Consider the following 15,573-nt stretch of genomic DNA (forward strand, 5'->3'; position numbering starts at 1 on the left):
CATTTCAAAATGATAGTTACGTTACAAATATTGGAAATTCCGTACTCTTAATCTACTGACTGGTAACTGATAACAATTTTAATACAAATGCGCTGTCGATAATATTTTGATGGGCACGTTTTTTTCCCAAATAAAAAGATCTAAACTCCGCCTTTAGATTAGAATTTAAATTGTCGTTCACATCCGTGCAAAAGGGGCGGAGTTTATTTCTATTCCTACAGCATACTGAGCATACTGCATACTAACTACTGGGGGCAACGGGCAACGTCCCAGTGGCCGAGAGTATAGCGGAGGTTTAGAGAGAGAGAGGGGTATAGGAGTGTATATGCTATCTCTCTAAAAACATGCAATCGCGTGCTGCTAGAGAGAGATAGCAAATCCCCCTCTATACCTCTTTCTCTAAACCTCCGCTACACTCTCAAGTAGTATATGCTCTAAGATCTATTCTATTTGGGAAAAAAATTTCTTATTATTGTAACTTTTCGAGGTTAATGTATATTCTTACTTTTCCACACTTAAAATAACCAAATAAAATGATCTTCGTTAACACATTCAATATGAAACAAAATCAGTCGCTGTTTTGTATACCATAATTTGAAATTCAAACATAACCGCACTGAATTAACCTCACACCCTAGATTAGCCTCACTAATATTCCCAATAATAGATGCTAGTTGCTACTCTCTTTACAATTTATGCTACGCTACAAACATATATTTTTATGTAGCTGTTACTAGATTATTTTCTTCATCGACACTAATTTTTATTTCTAGATTTACAAAACGTAAGAAAATCCATCTGCGATTATTACAATGACCACTTTAGGAAACATGTCTAGGCATATAGGCCCTTTTATAAAAAAAACAGAGTTCAGCTTTAAAAGTAAGTGAAATTGAGACACATCTACTGTGGTTCATTATATACATTTTAGGATTGGTCAGCAGCATATCGGAAGAGTCTAAACGACAGAATGATTTGTTCATTACCGAACAAAAACGGCAAAAAGAATTGGTTGGGCGCATAGAAAAAATCGAGATATCTTACGAAGGAGCTCCAGAAAATGTAACTTTAGTCATGAATAAAAATTTATCTACTCCGTATGACTGTGCAAAACGTTAGAATAGTTTATATTGTTTTACAATTATCTTTGTACAACCCTTCCTTTACAGATTTAGGCGACAATGTGCGGAATAAAGTGGTAGTTGCTCTATTAAATCATGAGACTTTATGGCATATGCATAAACCATTGCCTGGTCCTTGCAAATTGGAACTTCTACACTATCACTTGCCAAACCCAGCGTCTGTTAATAAAACATTTTGGAGAAGTTGTAATTTTATTCTAGGTGCTGTTATTTCAAATGCCTTCAAAGACGATGTTAGTCTGTATTTGCACAGTTTCCCCAGTCCTAACGGTAACACTGTTTCATATATGTAAATCGATAAACTAATTCTTCAATTTGCAGTAAAATCGGGTAGTTTTGTGTACGATGTACAATTGACTTTAGACAACTGGATACCAACCACGTCAGAACTAAAAGTATTATCAATTGAAATGATCAAATTTTGTCAGCAAGAACACCCAATTCACTGTCTAGACGTTGACAAAGATCTCGCTTTGGATATTTTCAGGAGTAATCCGCACAAAACAAAACAAATACCCGACATCGCCGCACATAATAGCGACAAGGTTACTCTTTTCAAAGCTGGTACACATGTGGATATATCGAGGGGACCCATGATCCCTAATACCAGTCATATGGGAAGAGTATCTATCGCTAACGTTATAAAATTAGATACCGATATTCCTGGAGGCCCGATTTATAGATTTCAAGGGGTGGCCCTGCCGAAAGTTATTACATTAAATCATTTTGCTTACAGTCTATTAGAAGATAGGGCGAGAACTTTGGTGAGTGAATTTATATTAATATGGGAGTGTACACAATTTTTTTAAATTGCCACTGAATATCATGTCACTGAAAAGTAAATTTGCTACTACTACTACTAATTTTACCGCATCTATCTGCTTCCGTCGTATGTTTGTTATTTGACTGTCACAATGAATTGGTTTATCCTATCAATATTCCCGTTCCCGTTATTTTATTCTTCATTGAACTATGTCTAATTTACAGTGCAAAGCAGAGATCTTGAAAACTATTATATACATGTATAGAAAACTTTCATGATATTTAAAAAAAGGTATTAAATATCATATCATTTGTTTGATACTACAATAAACAATTAGGTACTTCTCTTCAAGTAAAATCACAATCTGGCATCCATAGAAAAAAAAAAAGAGACAAACTGGGCCAATAAAAAGAACGCAATAAAATTACATCAAAGTACTCCAAGAATTATTTTAATTAGACTACAAAATGATGCTACAACTAAATTTTGAGTGTTGAGAATTTTTGTTTACTTTTATAAAATTCAAACGAAGAACATGTATTTTTTTTCAGTATATCTAATAGTTCCTGAAATCTCTGTAGTGATAATCAAAACTGATTTTCCTTGTATATAAATATGTGAGCTGTGAAGTTGAGACAAATAATTAATTTTTTTTGTAAGATTTTTAGAGAAAAGTTTACTTAATAATTTTTGCTTGACAGAATATTTTAGAAAATCCAATATACTAGTTAATTTTTAATTTAGAAAAAATGGTGTTATTATAATTGGCCAAAACTAAAATTAACATACATTTTTAACAAAATTTTTACTAAATTTCTTTTAAAAAACATTTTTGAATCTGTCTGAATTAGATTAACACCTTTAAAATACTGCAAAAAATGCACAAGTGAAGAATAAAATATATTTTATTTATTCTGATAAAAATAGACGGATTGAAAAATTTGACAGAAGGCCAATGGATAACAAAAAATAAGAACGATAAAATTGCTCCTAGAAAAGTGAAACAAAAACATAACATCCGATCGACTTTTTTTCACTCCAAATCCGTTTTGGACAAACACAAATTCTAATGGTTGGTATAAAAATGTTCTACTAGGAATTAATACTAAATCTACATGGACAAAAGAATCTGCAGCTAAAATTGGACTGGACAAATAATAAAATTACCAACCAATCAAACCGTGCCAGTACAGTTTCTCACTTAAACAAAGCAGGGATAAGTGACCAATAACTGATAAAGACCTACCTTCAAATTGACGCTGAACATCATGATTCATGAAACTTATTAGTAACTTACGAATCTCGGATAGAATAAGTGAAAAGGAATATTCAACATTCAACAGAAACTAGACAAGAAAATATTTAAATCAGTACACCAAATCAAACAATTTATAATAGCTGTGTATTTAATAATCATTTCTTCAAATAATTTGAATAAATAGAAATAATGGTTGTTATTCGTTCACATAAAATAAAGATAATTCATTTTTGTTGTTCATTCACATATTTGATTATTAATTTATCTTGCCAAAAGCTACACAAGCGGTTCGTTTCATGGATAAATTTCTTTTTAACTCAAAATTTTGTTAATCGGTAATTTTACTCGAAAAATTGGCAAAATCACTTGGCTTTTGAACTCGGGATTTTTTTCATGTCAGTTTTCTCGTGAAATTACTAATTGACAAAGTTATGTCATTTTCACCTAATCCAAAAATCACCGGGTATATCTAGATTGCCCTTATTTATTAATCGGACAAGCAGAAATTAGAGGAAAAAGGTTTTCTGAAATCATAATTAAAAATAAAAAAATTTATAGCCGCCTCTGTATCGTTTTTGAAATAATTATTCTTTGTTAAATATTTATGGGGAGATATCAACAAAAGATATAGCAAATACCAATGGCCATAGATATAGAGCCATTATCTTCACAAACTGGAAAAGTCTTACTGGGAGATCTGGAAATATATTTAAATGGTTATTTGGTTTTTCATTTGACCATAGTATTTTTTATTTTTTTTTAGAACTCTGGAAGGATACCTGGTACTCAAGGTATAGATAATGAAGATAACAGTTTCATAGCTCGTGTGACCAGCTAAAAATCAAATGGTTATGTTACGGATCTAGAAATGTATTATTTAGTATCAAAAATAAAGTTATTGTTTTAGTAATTTTTTATTTTCCCGGGCGTAATTTGACCATTTCACCCAGTATAGCCTCACTCAACTAGTTTCTGTCTCTAAAATTACTAATATATCTTACAATTGAAAAATATAAATAAAATTTATAAGGAATTTGTTTGGGACGCTCTGTAGATATACTGTATTTTGGGCTTGATTCAGGTAAAGACTTTTGCCTACACTACACCCCTAGCTATTACATAGGGGTGCAACCAGGTATTAAATGGAAAGAAGTTTTGATAAGAACGCCTGTTAATTTTATCAAAACTTACTGCCACAGGCCAAACCATTATCCAATATCAGCTGAGGAGGGTCAACAAAGGTTGTTTGGATTTCTAAAAGAGATAATACATGCTGGGTAAAATTTAAATTTATACTGTTGTCTAGTTGCAGTCAATTTAAGAAAGGCAGTAAATATTTTATCTGAACTGCAGTAAAAATGGGGGTAATTTTTGCCCTGCTGTTCTTCATAGGAGCTGTAACAACAGGTATGTAAGGTTTTTGTAATATGCATAAATGCTAGATGTGCATAAACTCTTCTTTGTTTAGCTCTAGGTAAGCCAAACGTAGATGCCCCTATTTGGAGCGAAACTTATGCAGTAAAAGGAATTTTACACATTCCCTACGCAGAAATTCACGAACCTTTCTACGCTTGGTAAGTTATATTATTTCATATAAAATAAAAAATGTACTGTAACGTTGTTATTGTAAATTTACTTCCATGTTTATAAAATATATGAAGTGATAACATACCGGGGTTATCCTTATTTAAACATTCATTTATGGAAATCTGAAACCAAGTTATTTACAAACAAAGTAATGTTTACATACTGTTGATAATTTGTATTTCATGAACAATATGCTTCTAAATTTCATATAAATTTATTCTTTCGATTTGCAATCCTTTTTTTACATTTAGGTATGATGCCCCCTCAAAGCAGTCTCGAATTGACTACTACGGAGACATGGTTAAGACATATCAGTTGGGCAGTTCAGGATACGGCACCAGCTTGAAAATAGCCCCTATTACAACAGAAACAGAAGAAAACGCAATCACTTGTCTGCAAGTGAACGGGACTGAAGAAAACAAAATAGTCCCGCAAACGATCCTGCCATCTTTGGTTGGTTTTGAATGTGCAGGTAAGTATTTTAGGAAAACAATATTCGCTCGATCCCGTCCACCATTAGCGCATTACCGTTCAAATCTCGCATTATCTCTTAAATGTATAACCTGCCACTTTTAACGATGTTGACCATTGGAAACAAAGTTCATTTGGAATTTAATAACGATTAAAAACATTCAAATTCACAGTTAGCTGTACTGTCTCTAAATGCGGAGCAACAACTGCCCCCTTCCTTTAGTCACCATCAAATATTTATTTCATTTTAAAAAAAGAATTATTAATTAACATTTGTTTTTGTTCATAAATTCTGTCCTGTAAATAGATTTGTTATTCTGATGAACAAATAAATTGTACTTGATTTGATTTAAGTAATTTTTTTCTTGGAACAGGTTCCGAAACGATTGATGGAGTACTGACAGAAAAATGGGCACTAACGCAAACTGTTGGACAAAAAGTGAACAAATACACAATGTGGATTTTCTACAAACCCGATCCCAACAACGAAAACATTAAATTAGCCGTACCAAAAAGGTTTGTACATAAAAAAAAACACAGATGCAACTAAAAACCTTCATTCGATTGACTTTTTAGATACGAAATGAGAGGATTCAACTCTCTGCTAGGCAGCCACTACGACCACTACTTCCTGGAATACGACTTTTACGACATTAATGAAATCCCAAAGGACACATTCGAAATTGACCCCAGTATGTACCAGTTTCATAGATTTTATTTATTTCCTCTACTTTTCGCCAATTAACATACAATTAGTGGTCGCATTTATGTTACTGAACGCTTTACCTTTTGCAGACATGACATGCAGCTCATTTCCGGGACCCGGAGACAAGCACATCTACACTTTCAACCCCATGGCGGAATTCATCCACCCCGTACAAACCGGACACGTCGACTTTGAATTTAACAAGTTCATGCACAAACACAGGAAGCAGTACGGCAACGAGAGAGAGTTAAACCTTCGCAAGGAAATCTTCAGACAGAATATCAGATTTATTCACGCCGTGAATCGTCAAAATAGAGGTCAGTTATTTTTTTCTCGGCAGGCGTGATTTACTACTTGCTTTTCTGTTTTTAAAGGTTATTCGTTGACTGTAAACCACCTAGCTGATAAGACCGAGTTGGAATTGAAGGCTTTAAGGGGGAAGACGTATTCCGGCGAATATAACGGCGGCCAACCATTCCCATACAAAAACATCGACGGAGATAGCTTACCAACTCAGTTTGACTGGAGAATATTCGGTGCTGTGACTCCCGTAAAAGGTATAAACAATTCTATAACTTTTTTCTTTCTTGTTGTAGGTCAGACATAACGACATAACCTACAAAATATGTGCATCTTAAATGACATTGCTACTCAATGCCTACTGGCACAGAATATTACTTTGTACCTACCACTTTGCCAGTAGGTACAAAGTAATAGTGTGTGTCAGTAGGCATTGAGTAACAATGACATTTAGAAATGATACATACTTTGTAGGTTATACATGTCGGTAAATTTTTTGTTGATCCTCTCATCTATGATATATTTACAAGTTTGAACCTGTCTATATTTGGTGATTCTGCTGATGAATGCTCTTAGCTGTTTAGTAGATATTATGGCAGTAATTCAATGCTAGACAGGGCTTCTAGCCCAGAGAGAAGTTGTTTCCCAGTTGTTAGTATAAAAATTTCCAAATGTTTATACTTCTGTTTAGATCAGTCTGTATGTGGCTCGTGCTGGTCTTTCGGTACGGTAGGAACCGTAGAAGGTGCATACTTTTTGAAAAATGGTGGAAATCTCGTCCGTCTTTCCCAACAAGCGCTAATCGATTGCTCATGGGGGTATGTTTAAATGAATTGACATTTAATCTTCACAATTTTTATCCCGTCGCATATTTCAGATACGGTAATAATGGATGTGACGGTGGAGAAGATTTCCGGGCTTACAAATGGATGCTTAAACATGGAGGAATTCCCACCGAGGAAGATTACGGCCCCTATTTAGGACAGGTAGTCGATTAATATAAAATACACTACACTAATATGATTGTACTTTTGTTTTCTTGTTTTAGGATGGATACTGTCATGCCGAAAAAGTTTCCAAAGTCGCCAAAATCACGGGCTGGGTCAACGTGACAGCTAACGACGAAAATGCTCTAAGACTGGCCATAGTTAAACATGGACCTATTAGCGTTGCCATCGACGCTTCTCATCGTACGTTCAGTTTCTATTCCAATGGGGTTTACTATGAACCGCAATGGTAAGAATTACCGTAAATGTTGTTGTTCTATATTTGAAAACTCTTTGTTTTAGTGGTAACAAAGAGGATCAGTTGGATCATGCCGTGTTAGCTGTAGGGTATGGTTCGATTAACGGAAAAGATTACTGGTTAATCAAAAATAGTTGGTCGAACTACTGGGGAAATGATGGATATGTCTTAATGGCTGCCAAAGACAACAACTGTGGTGTTATGACCACTCCAACTTATGTTACCATGTAATTGTTCTATTCCACATTTTTAGCACATATCGTAATCTAGTTATTAGTTCGAATATTGCAAATTTTAAAGCTCTCTAAAATTTTTGCTCAAGGCTGTTCGTTTATATTAGGCACAAAACGTAAATTTTAATAAAACATATGAAAATATAGTTGTTTTATTAAATTTAAGGATTACTATAGTACATACCTTCAAAACCACAACCTCTATGTATTAACACTGTCGAACTTTTAAAAACTATAAAATAGCAGTGTCGAAATGTTTATAATCACTAAATTGATCTCGTAGTTATAATTATTCTTATCCGTTTTAGTCACGCTGCAATTAAAAAAAAAAATATAATATTTTTGTACATATATTTGACAAGTGATTTTAAATGAATCATACCTTTCAAAATCGAGTAATTTTTTGATTGTCAACAATCTCAACTGTTTCTTCCATATCACGGGAAATTTAAATTTCGTTGATAACCTTAGAGTTTAGAGCATATACTACTTGGAGGAAGCACCGCGTGTTAAAAAGTCTAGACGCCGTAGAGAGAAAGAGCGATAGTTAGGGTACTCTCTCTCTCTTTCTTTAGCCAATCATGGGCATGCAAGAGAGAGAAAAATTGTATCCAATATTTCTCTTTCTCTCTCTGACAACAACAAAAGAACTTGATCTATTTTTTTTTCTTTTGATTACATTTAAAAATTTCACATGACCACTGCAATTTTTAATATAATATTTGCATCGAGAGCAGTTTGATTTAGTGAATTTTCTAGACGATGTTAATAATTAATTATTTGTATTCATTTGTATAACAATATTTTAACGTTCCCCTTTAGTACTGGCAACCCTGTTTATTTGTTGTTATAAATGTAACCTCAAAAATACAAATTTGTTTACAATTTACATTTCAAAAAAGGAAATGCACATAATTGTATTTTATATCTCTGCATTTATTTTAACGTATAACTTATCGTATAGCGACACAGTGTGTTACAAAGATGACGTTAAGTGCTCAGAAAAGGATCAAGCAAGGTAGGAATCCAGAAAGATTATTTTTTAATAAACATATATTTGTGTAGATATTTATTTTATGAAGTAAACGCTCCGGAAGGTTTCAATTTACGCAGAGATGTGTATATGCGTTTTGCCGTTCTGCTCCATCATATGCAAAAATCTAAAAATCCTTCCCTGAATAAATTTAAGTTGGTTCTGCCACCATGGTCTCATTTAGTACATTGGGAATACAGAGAATATCCTGAGAAAATTCCTTGGGGTTTATACTTTGATCTGGACAGTCTGAAAAGGTTTGCGCCAGTTGTAGAAATGCATGAATTTTTCAATGGTTAGTCTTAAAAAATTTAAATTCATATTGTAATAAAATAAATGGTTTCAATACGTTTAAGGATACAAGAATAAATACGTGAAAGTGGTCATAGATGAAGTGTACACTTTGCAGCACTTTGAGGATATGTTTGAGACGGGGAACTTTGAGGACAGGATGAAAATTGAGAAGTGCCAGAAAAGAAATGATGTTACATTTTTCTTTTACGATAACGTGACATCTAGTAATATTCAGTGTTTATCGTACCACGGCCCTGCAACAAAACTCGCAGATTTATTTTTAAATACTTCAGCTAGGTAAATATTACTAAGTAAATTATGTTGTCCTCACAACATTCATTGCAATCAAATTGTTTTACTAGCACAATTTTAATAAACCATGCTGAAGTAGCTCTACACGAGTTTTTTGGTAATAAATTATACTGGCAAGCTCGAAGGAGCATGAGATTTAACAACAAATTGAAGAAAATCGGTGCTGACTTCCGTAAAATATTTCTAAATTCTACCGACGAAGAGGATAATACAGTTTTGCCAGCAAACTGGATAGATGAAAAGGTAAAATGCACACCTTTTCTTAATGTTAGCCAGATTATATTAATTACAATAGAATACAATACTTTATCTTAGCCCAGGAGAAACGCATTTGGTGGTCCATATCTAGCGGTACATCTTAGAAGACGTGATTTCGTAAGGAATAGACCGAATGAGGCTCCCCATTTAGATATCGTGGCACACCAAATCATTAAGACATTGAATCGAATTAATTTAGACACCATATTCATAGCAAGTGATGGAACGACTGAGGGTATGTTATTAAGAGAAATTAAAATAAAATATTTATTGCAGTATTGTAGAAATCAAAACTTTGACAAAGAAGCTCTCTAAATACAAAGTGTTTAAATACACGCCAACATCTGAAGTTAAGGAAAAATTTAAAGAAGGCGGAATAGCTATTATAGACCAAATAATTTGTTCACATGCAAGACACTTCGTTGGCACCCAGGAGAGTACTTTCTCGTTCCGCATTCAAGAAGAACGGGAGATTTTGGGGTTTCCCATCGAAAGTACATTTAATAGTTTTTGCAGTAATGAGAACAAGTGTAGCAAACCTTCCATTTGGCAGATAGTTTATTAAATGTTCTGTGATCCTGGCAAAAAAGCTTTAACGATCAGTGAAAATTTACATTTAAAAGGGTCAAGCTGTATTTAATGATTAAAATTAATAATTGTTGAAATTACTCTTAATACATCGATTATATTTTTGCTTAAAAAAATTATTTCAGATTAGCAATCTGGGAACACAACTTTTACCCCTAAAAAACCTTGCATGTAAAATAAAGAAAACAAATCTGTGTTTAAATCTTTTTATTATAGAAAGGCTTAATATTAACGGACATAAATTTAAATAGTATTTTCCAAATTTTGCTTTTCTTCCTGGTACTTATAATGCAAATCGTTGCAATCGTTATCGTCGATGTGTATCCATCCTGTAGCTTTCATGTGATACACCCTCACGATACCCCCGGAATAAGCATCTCTGTGAGTGGCATGATAAATCGCCCTACGACCAAGATCGTAGGCTTCCTCGTCTGTCAGATCCCATTTGTAGCCCGAGTCTAATACACCGAAAGCATAAATGGAACCGGAACCGACACTGAAAACTTTACCGGGTGTGCGGGTACCTTCTGAATCCACATAATAAAGTTGAGGACCCTACAATATTAGTTTCGATAATTTAACTAGAAAAATTGAAATCAAAAACGAATCTTACCCTTTTATCCCATCCTGCCAACATCATTCCCATTGACAAGCCCATTCCTTTATAATTGTACACCATATTTGCCATTAATTTAGAGGCAGCTGCTACTGAAATCCGCTCTCTATTTCGTAATTCGTACATTCTACACTGTTTTGCCAAAACACGATCCCAATAAACGCAGTCTGCTGCGCCTCCAGCCAAGGTTCCTTAAAAAATTTTTATGAAGACTCGTTAAGTTAAGAATAATACATTTACCTAATAAGAAATCATTGATTTCGACGATCTTCTTCATAGTCTGTGAACCAATAAATTGGCCTCCGGTAGCCCTTGAATCCACAGCTAAAACTACGCCACCTTTATACATAAAACCTAAAGTGGTAGTTCCATGATCAAATTTGATATTAATTTCACGACCCCCTTCGTCTCTAGCAAACTTTGCCAAGTTTTGGGCAGGCTGAAATTAAGTGTGATTTATACCAGTCTTTCCGCAAAGAAAGAACTTACGTTCGAGAACGGCGGTACTCCCAATTCCAAATTATTTGTGAAATTCATACACGACTTGCTCACATCGTTTTCATAAATACTGCGAGATGTGTAAGAATCAAAATCTTGCATACCACATACTTCGGCTAAACTCATTTTTATTAAATAAATTCACATAAAACTACACAAGTGACAATGCAAATATACAATTAAATGAATTTACAAAATTACTGTCAACTGTCAAACCTCAATATTATTCTTCTTCTTCTTGTATTTATATCGTTAACTATCAACCGTGGTAACCTTAGTACAAATAGGCAGGTAGCTCTAATGTTTTGTGCCTATAACCCATGCTCTAGTAGAGATAACATGGTTCATGCACGTAACTTCTAGGTTTAAATGCCGATAATAACCAATGTAAGGAATTTAAGTAAAAAATTTGTAGATATTTAACAAAAATTAAACACTGCCTCATTGGTATTGGTACTGTTATTAAAAATTTTGTATAGTTATTCTAATATCTAACGCAGCTAGCAATAAAAAATGGTACTTCGCTTTAAAAATTTATTTCCATTAGTACATAGGCAACCTACGTGTAAAATTTCTGTGTAATGAAATCTTTGGATTCTTTTTAGGAATGTTTGGAATTAGAAAAAGAATCTCTTGCAATTTTGTTACTGTATCGAATTGATTTTATTTCGTTAAGCTTATCTCCTTGAGTTGAGTGCCTATTTGCCACGTTCTCCTTTACATATAATTTTGAATATTCCACAATATTTTTCCAGTTCGGTAGTCCACTGGTACTTTTGTTTTTAAAATGTTCATCAGAATTTGCTTTACCTGCTCCTGATCTCAGAGTATTGCTGTTCAACTCCTTTGATTTGGTACTAACAGAAGAGGTAGAATATAAAGAATTCTTTCTGATAGGATTCACTGATAGTACCTTTATATTTTCTGTATTATCCAATCCATGTATAGAGGATAGTAACTTAGAAACACTGTTGTGCGAACTTATATCACTCCCGTACTTTTTCAATAGCTTTTCATTCTTATCTTTCCACGATAGTATTTCAAAATTGGTGACAAGTTTTTTTTGCTTTGATAACTTCTCTAACTGAGACTTTGTGAAAGATTTTTGGATTTTTTTCCTCGCTTCATTGATAATTTTTTCTCTTTCCCTCGGCCAAAGCTTACTGTAGATGCCGTACTTGTGCTTTGGAATTTTATCGCTGTCGCCATATTTCGAGGCTCTAAAAACGTCCGTATGTCAAACTAATTCGAGATGAGATCAAATTAATTACCTATATTGATTTCCTAGCCTCCACAACCAGCTCTCCAACTTTTCCAGCCAAATCTGTTGCTGTCCGATAACCGATCCTGGTCTGCAAATTCTCATCCAAGCTATGGCTTCCTTTGCAGACATATGGTAGTGCTTGATAAGGTATGCTCCGATCAGAGACCCAGTTCTACCGAGTCCTGCCTATTCGTTTGTACAAAATGCTTAATGAAATTTTCAATACGAATATTTTATACTACCTTGCAATGCACAGCGATGGCAGCTGAAGCCATTTCGGAAATGCTTAGAAATCTTAACAAAATGTCTTTAGGGGGCGTAGTTCCATCCGGAAATATGAGATCGTAGTGTTGAATGCCTACTTGGGTGAATCTGAGTTTTTGAAATATTAATGTTATTACTTATTTTCTAGCGTGAGAGGTAGTAGTACTTACACTGCGGCATCATAAATGATAGTATTGAGGCGGATGACGGTCTTGATGTCATTTTTCAAAAAATACTTCAAGTAGAATTCGGGAGGGTGTGCCGTTCTGTTATCTGCCGGTCCGATAAACGCTAAAAATTTTCTGGGAACCAACCAGTTCATATCGCCATACTGTAATTTATCATGCAAGTCGTACTCGGCTACGTTGAAGTCATCAAAATTGAAAAAATTAAATGTTATTGCTTTCGTTAGAGCATGCAGGCAATCCACTATTTTTAGAGTAAATCCGCAAGGAAATTGAGAAGCGTCAAGGAATGGTCTGTAAAAGGTGAGGGGATATCGGCAAATGTTTGGAGCAGCTAATAAAATAAATAAGTACTTACTTGTACGGCCCGACTTCTTGTAACATTTTCCACACGTCCTTTGGATGAAATTTTAAATAAATAATACAAAATAATCCCATCAGACAGGCGGCGTTGGTTTTCTTCTCCGGGTAGTTGGAAGTGTAATGTACTACACGTTTCAGACCTTTTGCATACTGAAGATATTTCTTCAGCTTACAGCAGTATTTGTATAAACAGGAAATATTCAACGGCCCAAAATCGCAGTAGTAATTTTCGTATATAAAGTCATCGTCGATGGAAAAAAAGAATGTATCCATTGTACTTTTTAATTTAGTTGTATATTTGCTCTTGACTACAGCAAAGTATAACTGCTTATTCAATATTTCGACGTAACTGTAAATGTCTGAAGGGACATTTACGATTTTATCCATGTTTATGAAATTCTTACGGAAATAGGTAGCACGGCTTCACAGAATCTTTGCAAAAGAATAAATAAGTAAGAAACTGGAGGGAATAATTTACTACAATTGCCAAAACGAAATTCAGTGCTCGGAAAGCAGTCCTGTTCATTTTTTGAATTTAGCTTTTTCAAAATTGTCAGCCATATTTTTGACAAATACACTTCACTAAAACATTAACGCCATTATTTTGTTTTATATCATTGTTCAGGGCGTCATTTTTATAATTTCCAAGGAAATGGCATTTCTAAAACCAGTTTGGTGAATTTTGCAAAAGAACTTTGCATCGTAGGTACTGGTTTTATAAGATATTAATCCTTTATTTTGATTGTAAATTATAAAAAAATAGAGGAGGAAATTTGTGAAAGTACCCTGTAGAAGTGACAACATTTTCTTATTTAAAATATGCATGTTTTTTACGATAAGTATAATTACATAAAAAACCTTGAGATGTAAGTAGAAATATATGTCTGCTTTAGATTCTGTAAACATTTTCTTGCATATTTACACTACCATTTTTTTCGCTTTATCCAATGGCATCAACATTTTTGCAATCCGACGTATTGTCTTCGAGGGGCCATCGTCAGGTTAATTTTTTTAAATACGTCGCTCCTATTTTTATGACAAAATCTTCTCATTTTTAATTCTGAATTAGATGATATTACTATTGTAATCGGGTAAAAGGTTTTTAGCTATCATATAAAATTTTTCCCGAGTACAGCACAAAATATCCAACAATTAATATGAATTTATGAAATGTTTTATTATTTCTAATTAGTATTGCTAATAATGGTAAAAAGACTTGTTGGATATTTTGTGCAGTATTGACTTTTACACTGTTATGAATGAATTGAATGGTGTAATAAGTTTTTGAATTTTTTTTAATTTAAACAAATTATCAACAATTACTGAAAAATACATTGTTGCAAGTATTTTTTTATTTTCTTGCATTTTTGACTATGTTTTTGAACTGTGATTACAGATTTTTTTATTTCACCAAAAAGAATATGTCAAAGGGAAAAAAATGATCACCGGCAGAACTCTGTACGATGATTTTCCTAAGTAGAATTTTTCTTTGAAAAAAAAGTGTCAGAAAGGTATACTTTCACCAAGTTGCGTCAAAATTAAATTATTTTTGCGGAAATGAGAAAAAACTAAAAATAAGAAAAAAACCGGTCTTTCGCATTTTTCTTGAAAATTTTGAGATTATCTTAAAAAGTTACCTCTACAAAAGTTGTAGATTTTTGCACGATCTACAACTTTTGTATTGGATACCTTTTTTGTTTGACGTCAACTTTCGCCAGAAATCCCAATGATACAATTTTTCGCAACTTTACAACCCCCTCAAATCAACCCTCCGCCGCCCCTGCTCACGCATTTATTCTTTTTTTCATTTATTATAAATAAGCCTCTTTACCATTTCCACTTATAAAAGTCCAGGCAAAATTATTTTTCTCCCTCTAAATGAGTCATTTTGATCAATCTAATATGTATACAGTGCAATCTCTTTAATCCGAACACCACATTGCCAGGCATTGTTCGTATTATCGAATCGTTTGGATTATCGAACGTACTATAAAGATTTGTAGATATGTATATTATGTAAGTACATACAGATTTTATTATAATATAAATCATAAAAGACACATAAAATTTATATAACGTAAAACATAAACATGGAGTTACATATACATATATGTATTATTTTACGCTTTCCACATTTTTCATTTTTCTTATTTCAAAAAAAACTCCAAAATTGTCACAAAACGCGACACGCAA

At 33.4% G+C, this 15,573-nt stretch overlaps 5 protein-coding genes across 5 annotated transcripts; 3 read left to right on the forward strand and 2 right to left on the reverse strand.

The window, feature by feature from the left end:
- The first annotated feature begins 10 nt into the window (after nt 1-10).
- LOC108909294 (39S ribosomal protein L39, mitochondrial) lies at nt 11-4,069 on the forward strand. Its single transcript, XM_018713600.1, has 6 exons — nt 11-62; nt 774-882; nt 932-1,114; nt 1,170-1,412; nt 1,464-1,906; nt 3,927-4,069. The coding sequence occupies exons 2-6, from the start codon at nt 813-815 to the stop codon at nt 3,999-4,001; spliced, it is 1,014 nt and encodes a 337-aa protein (XP_018569116.1). The 5' UTR covers nt 11-62; nt 774-812; the 3' UTR covers nt 4,002-4,069.
- A 309-nt stretch (nt 4,070-4,378) lies between these two features.
- Nucleotides 4,379-7,851, forward strand: LOC108909308 (digestive cysteine proteinase 1). Its single transcript, XM_018713617.1, has 11 exons — nt 4,379-4,570; nt 4,632-4,737; nt 5,002-5,222; nt 5,596-5,737; nt 5,798-5,913; nt 6,017-6,244; nt 6,302-6,484; nt 6,919-7,045; nt 7,105-7,213; nt 7,276-7,463; nt 7,517-7,851. The coding sequence occupies exons 1-11, from the start codon at nt 4,522-4,524 to the stop codon at nt 7,701-7,703; spliced, it is 1,656 nt and encodes a 551-aa protein (XP_018569133.1). The 5' UTR covers nt 4,379-4,521; the 3' UTR covers nt 7,704-7,851.
- Nucleotides 7,852-8,385: 534 nt separating this feature from the next.
- LOC108909290 (GDP-fucose protein O-fucosyltransferase 2) lies at nt 8,386-10,386 on the forward strand. Its single transcript, XM_018713595.1, has 6 exons — nt 8,386-8,723; nt 8,771-9,033; nt 9,095-9,329; nt 9,395-9,587; nt 9,660-9,837; nt 9,887-10,386. The coding sequence occupies exons 1-6, from the start codon at nt 8,611-8,613 to the stop codon at nt 10,165-10,167; spliced, it is 1,263 nt and encodes a 420-aa protein (XP_018569111.1). The 5' UTR covers nt 8,386-8,610; the 3' UTR covers nt 10,168-10,386.
- On the reverse strand, nt 10,381-11,466 carry LOC108909291 (proteasome subunit beta type-5). Its single transcript, XM_018713596.2, has 4 exons — nt 11,296-11,466; nt 11,047-11,245; nt 10,804-10,997; nt 10,381-10,745 (listed from the first exon to the last, which is right to left on the reverse strand). The coding sequence occupies exons 1-4, from the start codon at nt 11,428-11,430 to the stop codon at nt 10,434-10,436; spliced, it is 840 nt and encodes a 279-aa protein (XP_018569112.1). The 5' UTR covers nt 11,431-11,466; the 3' UTR covers nt 10,381-10,433.
- Nucleotides 11,467-11,874: 408 nt separating this feature from the next.
- Nucleotides 11,875-13,767, reverse strand: LOC108909289 (dual specificity protein phosphatase CDC14B-like). The gene is made up of 5 exons (XM_018713594.1): nt 13,376-13,767; nt 13,003-13,311; nt 12,811-12,940; nt 12,576-12,754; nt 11,875-12,524 (listed from the first exon to the last, which is right to left on the reverse strand). The coding sequence occupies exons 1-5, from the start codon at nt 13,765-13,767 to the stop codon at nt 11,906-11,908; spliced, it is 1,629 nt and encodes a 542-aa protein (XP_018569110.1). The 3' UTR covers nt 11,875-11,905.
- Nucleotides 13,768-15,573: the final 1,806 nt, after the last annotated feature.

The sequence above is a fragment of the Anoplophora glabripennis genome, unplaced genomic scaffold (assembly GCF_000390285.2).
Source record: "Anoplophora glabripennis isolate ALB-LARVAE unplaced genomic scaffold, Agla_2.0 scaffold445, whole genome shotgun sequence".
Classification (NCBI taxonomy): domain Eukaryota; kingdom Metazoa; phylum Arthropoda; class Insecta; order Coleoptera; family Cerambycidae; genus Anoplophora; species Anoplophora glabripennis.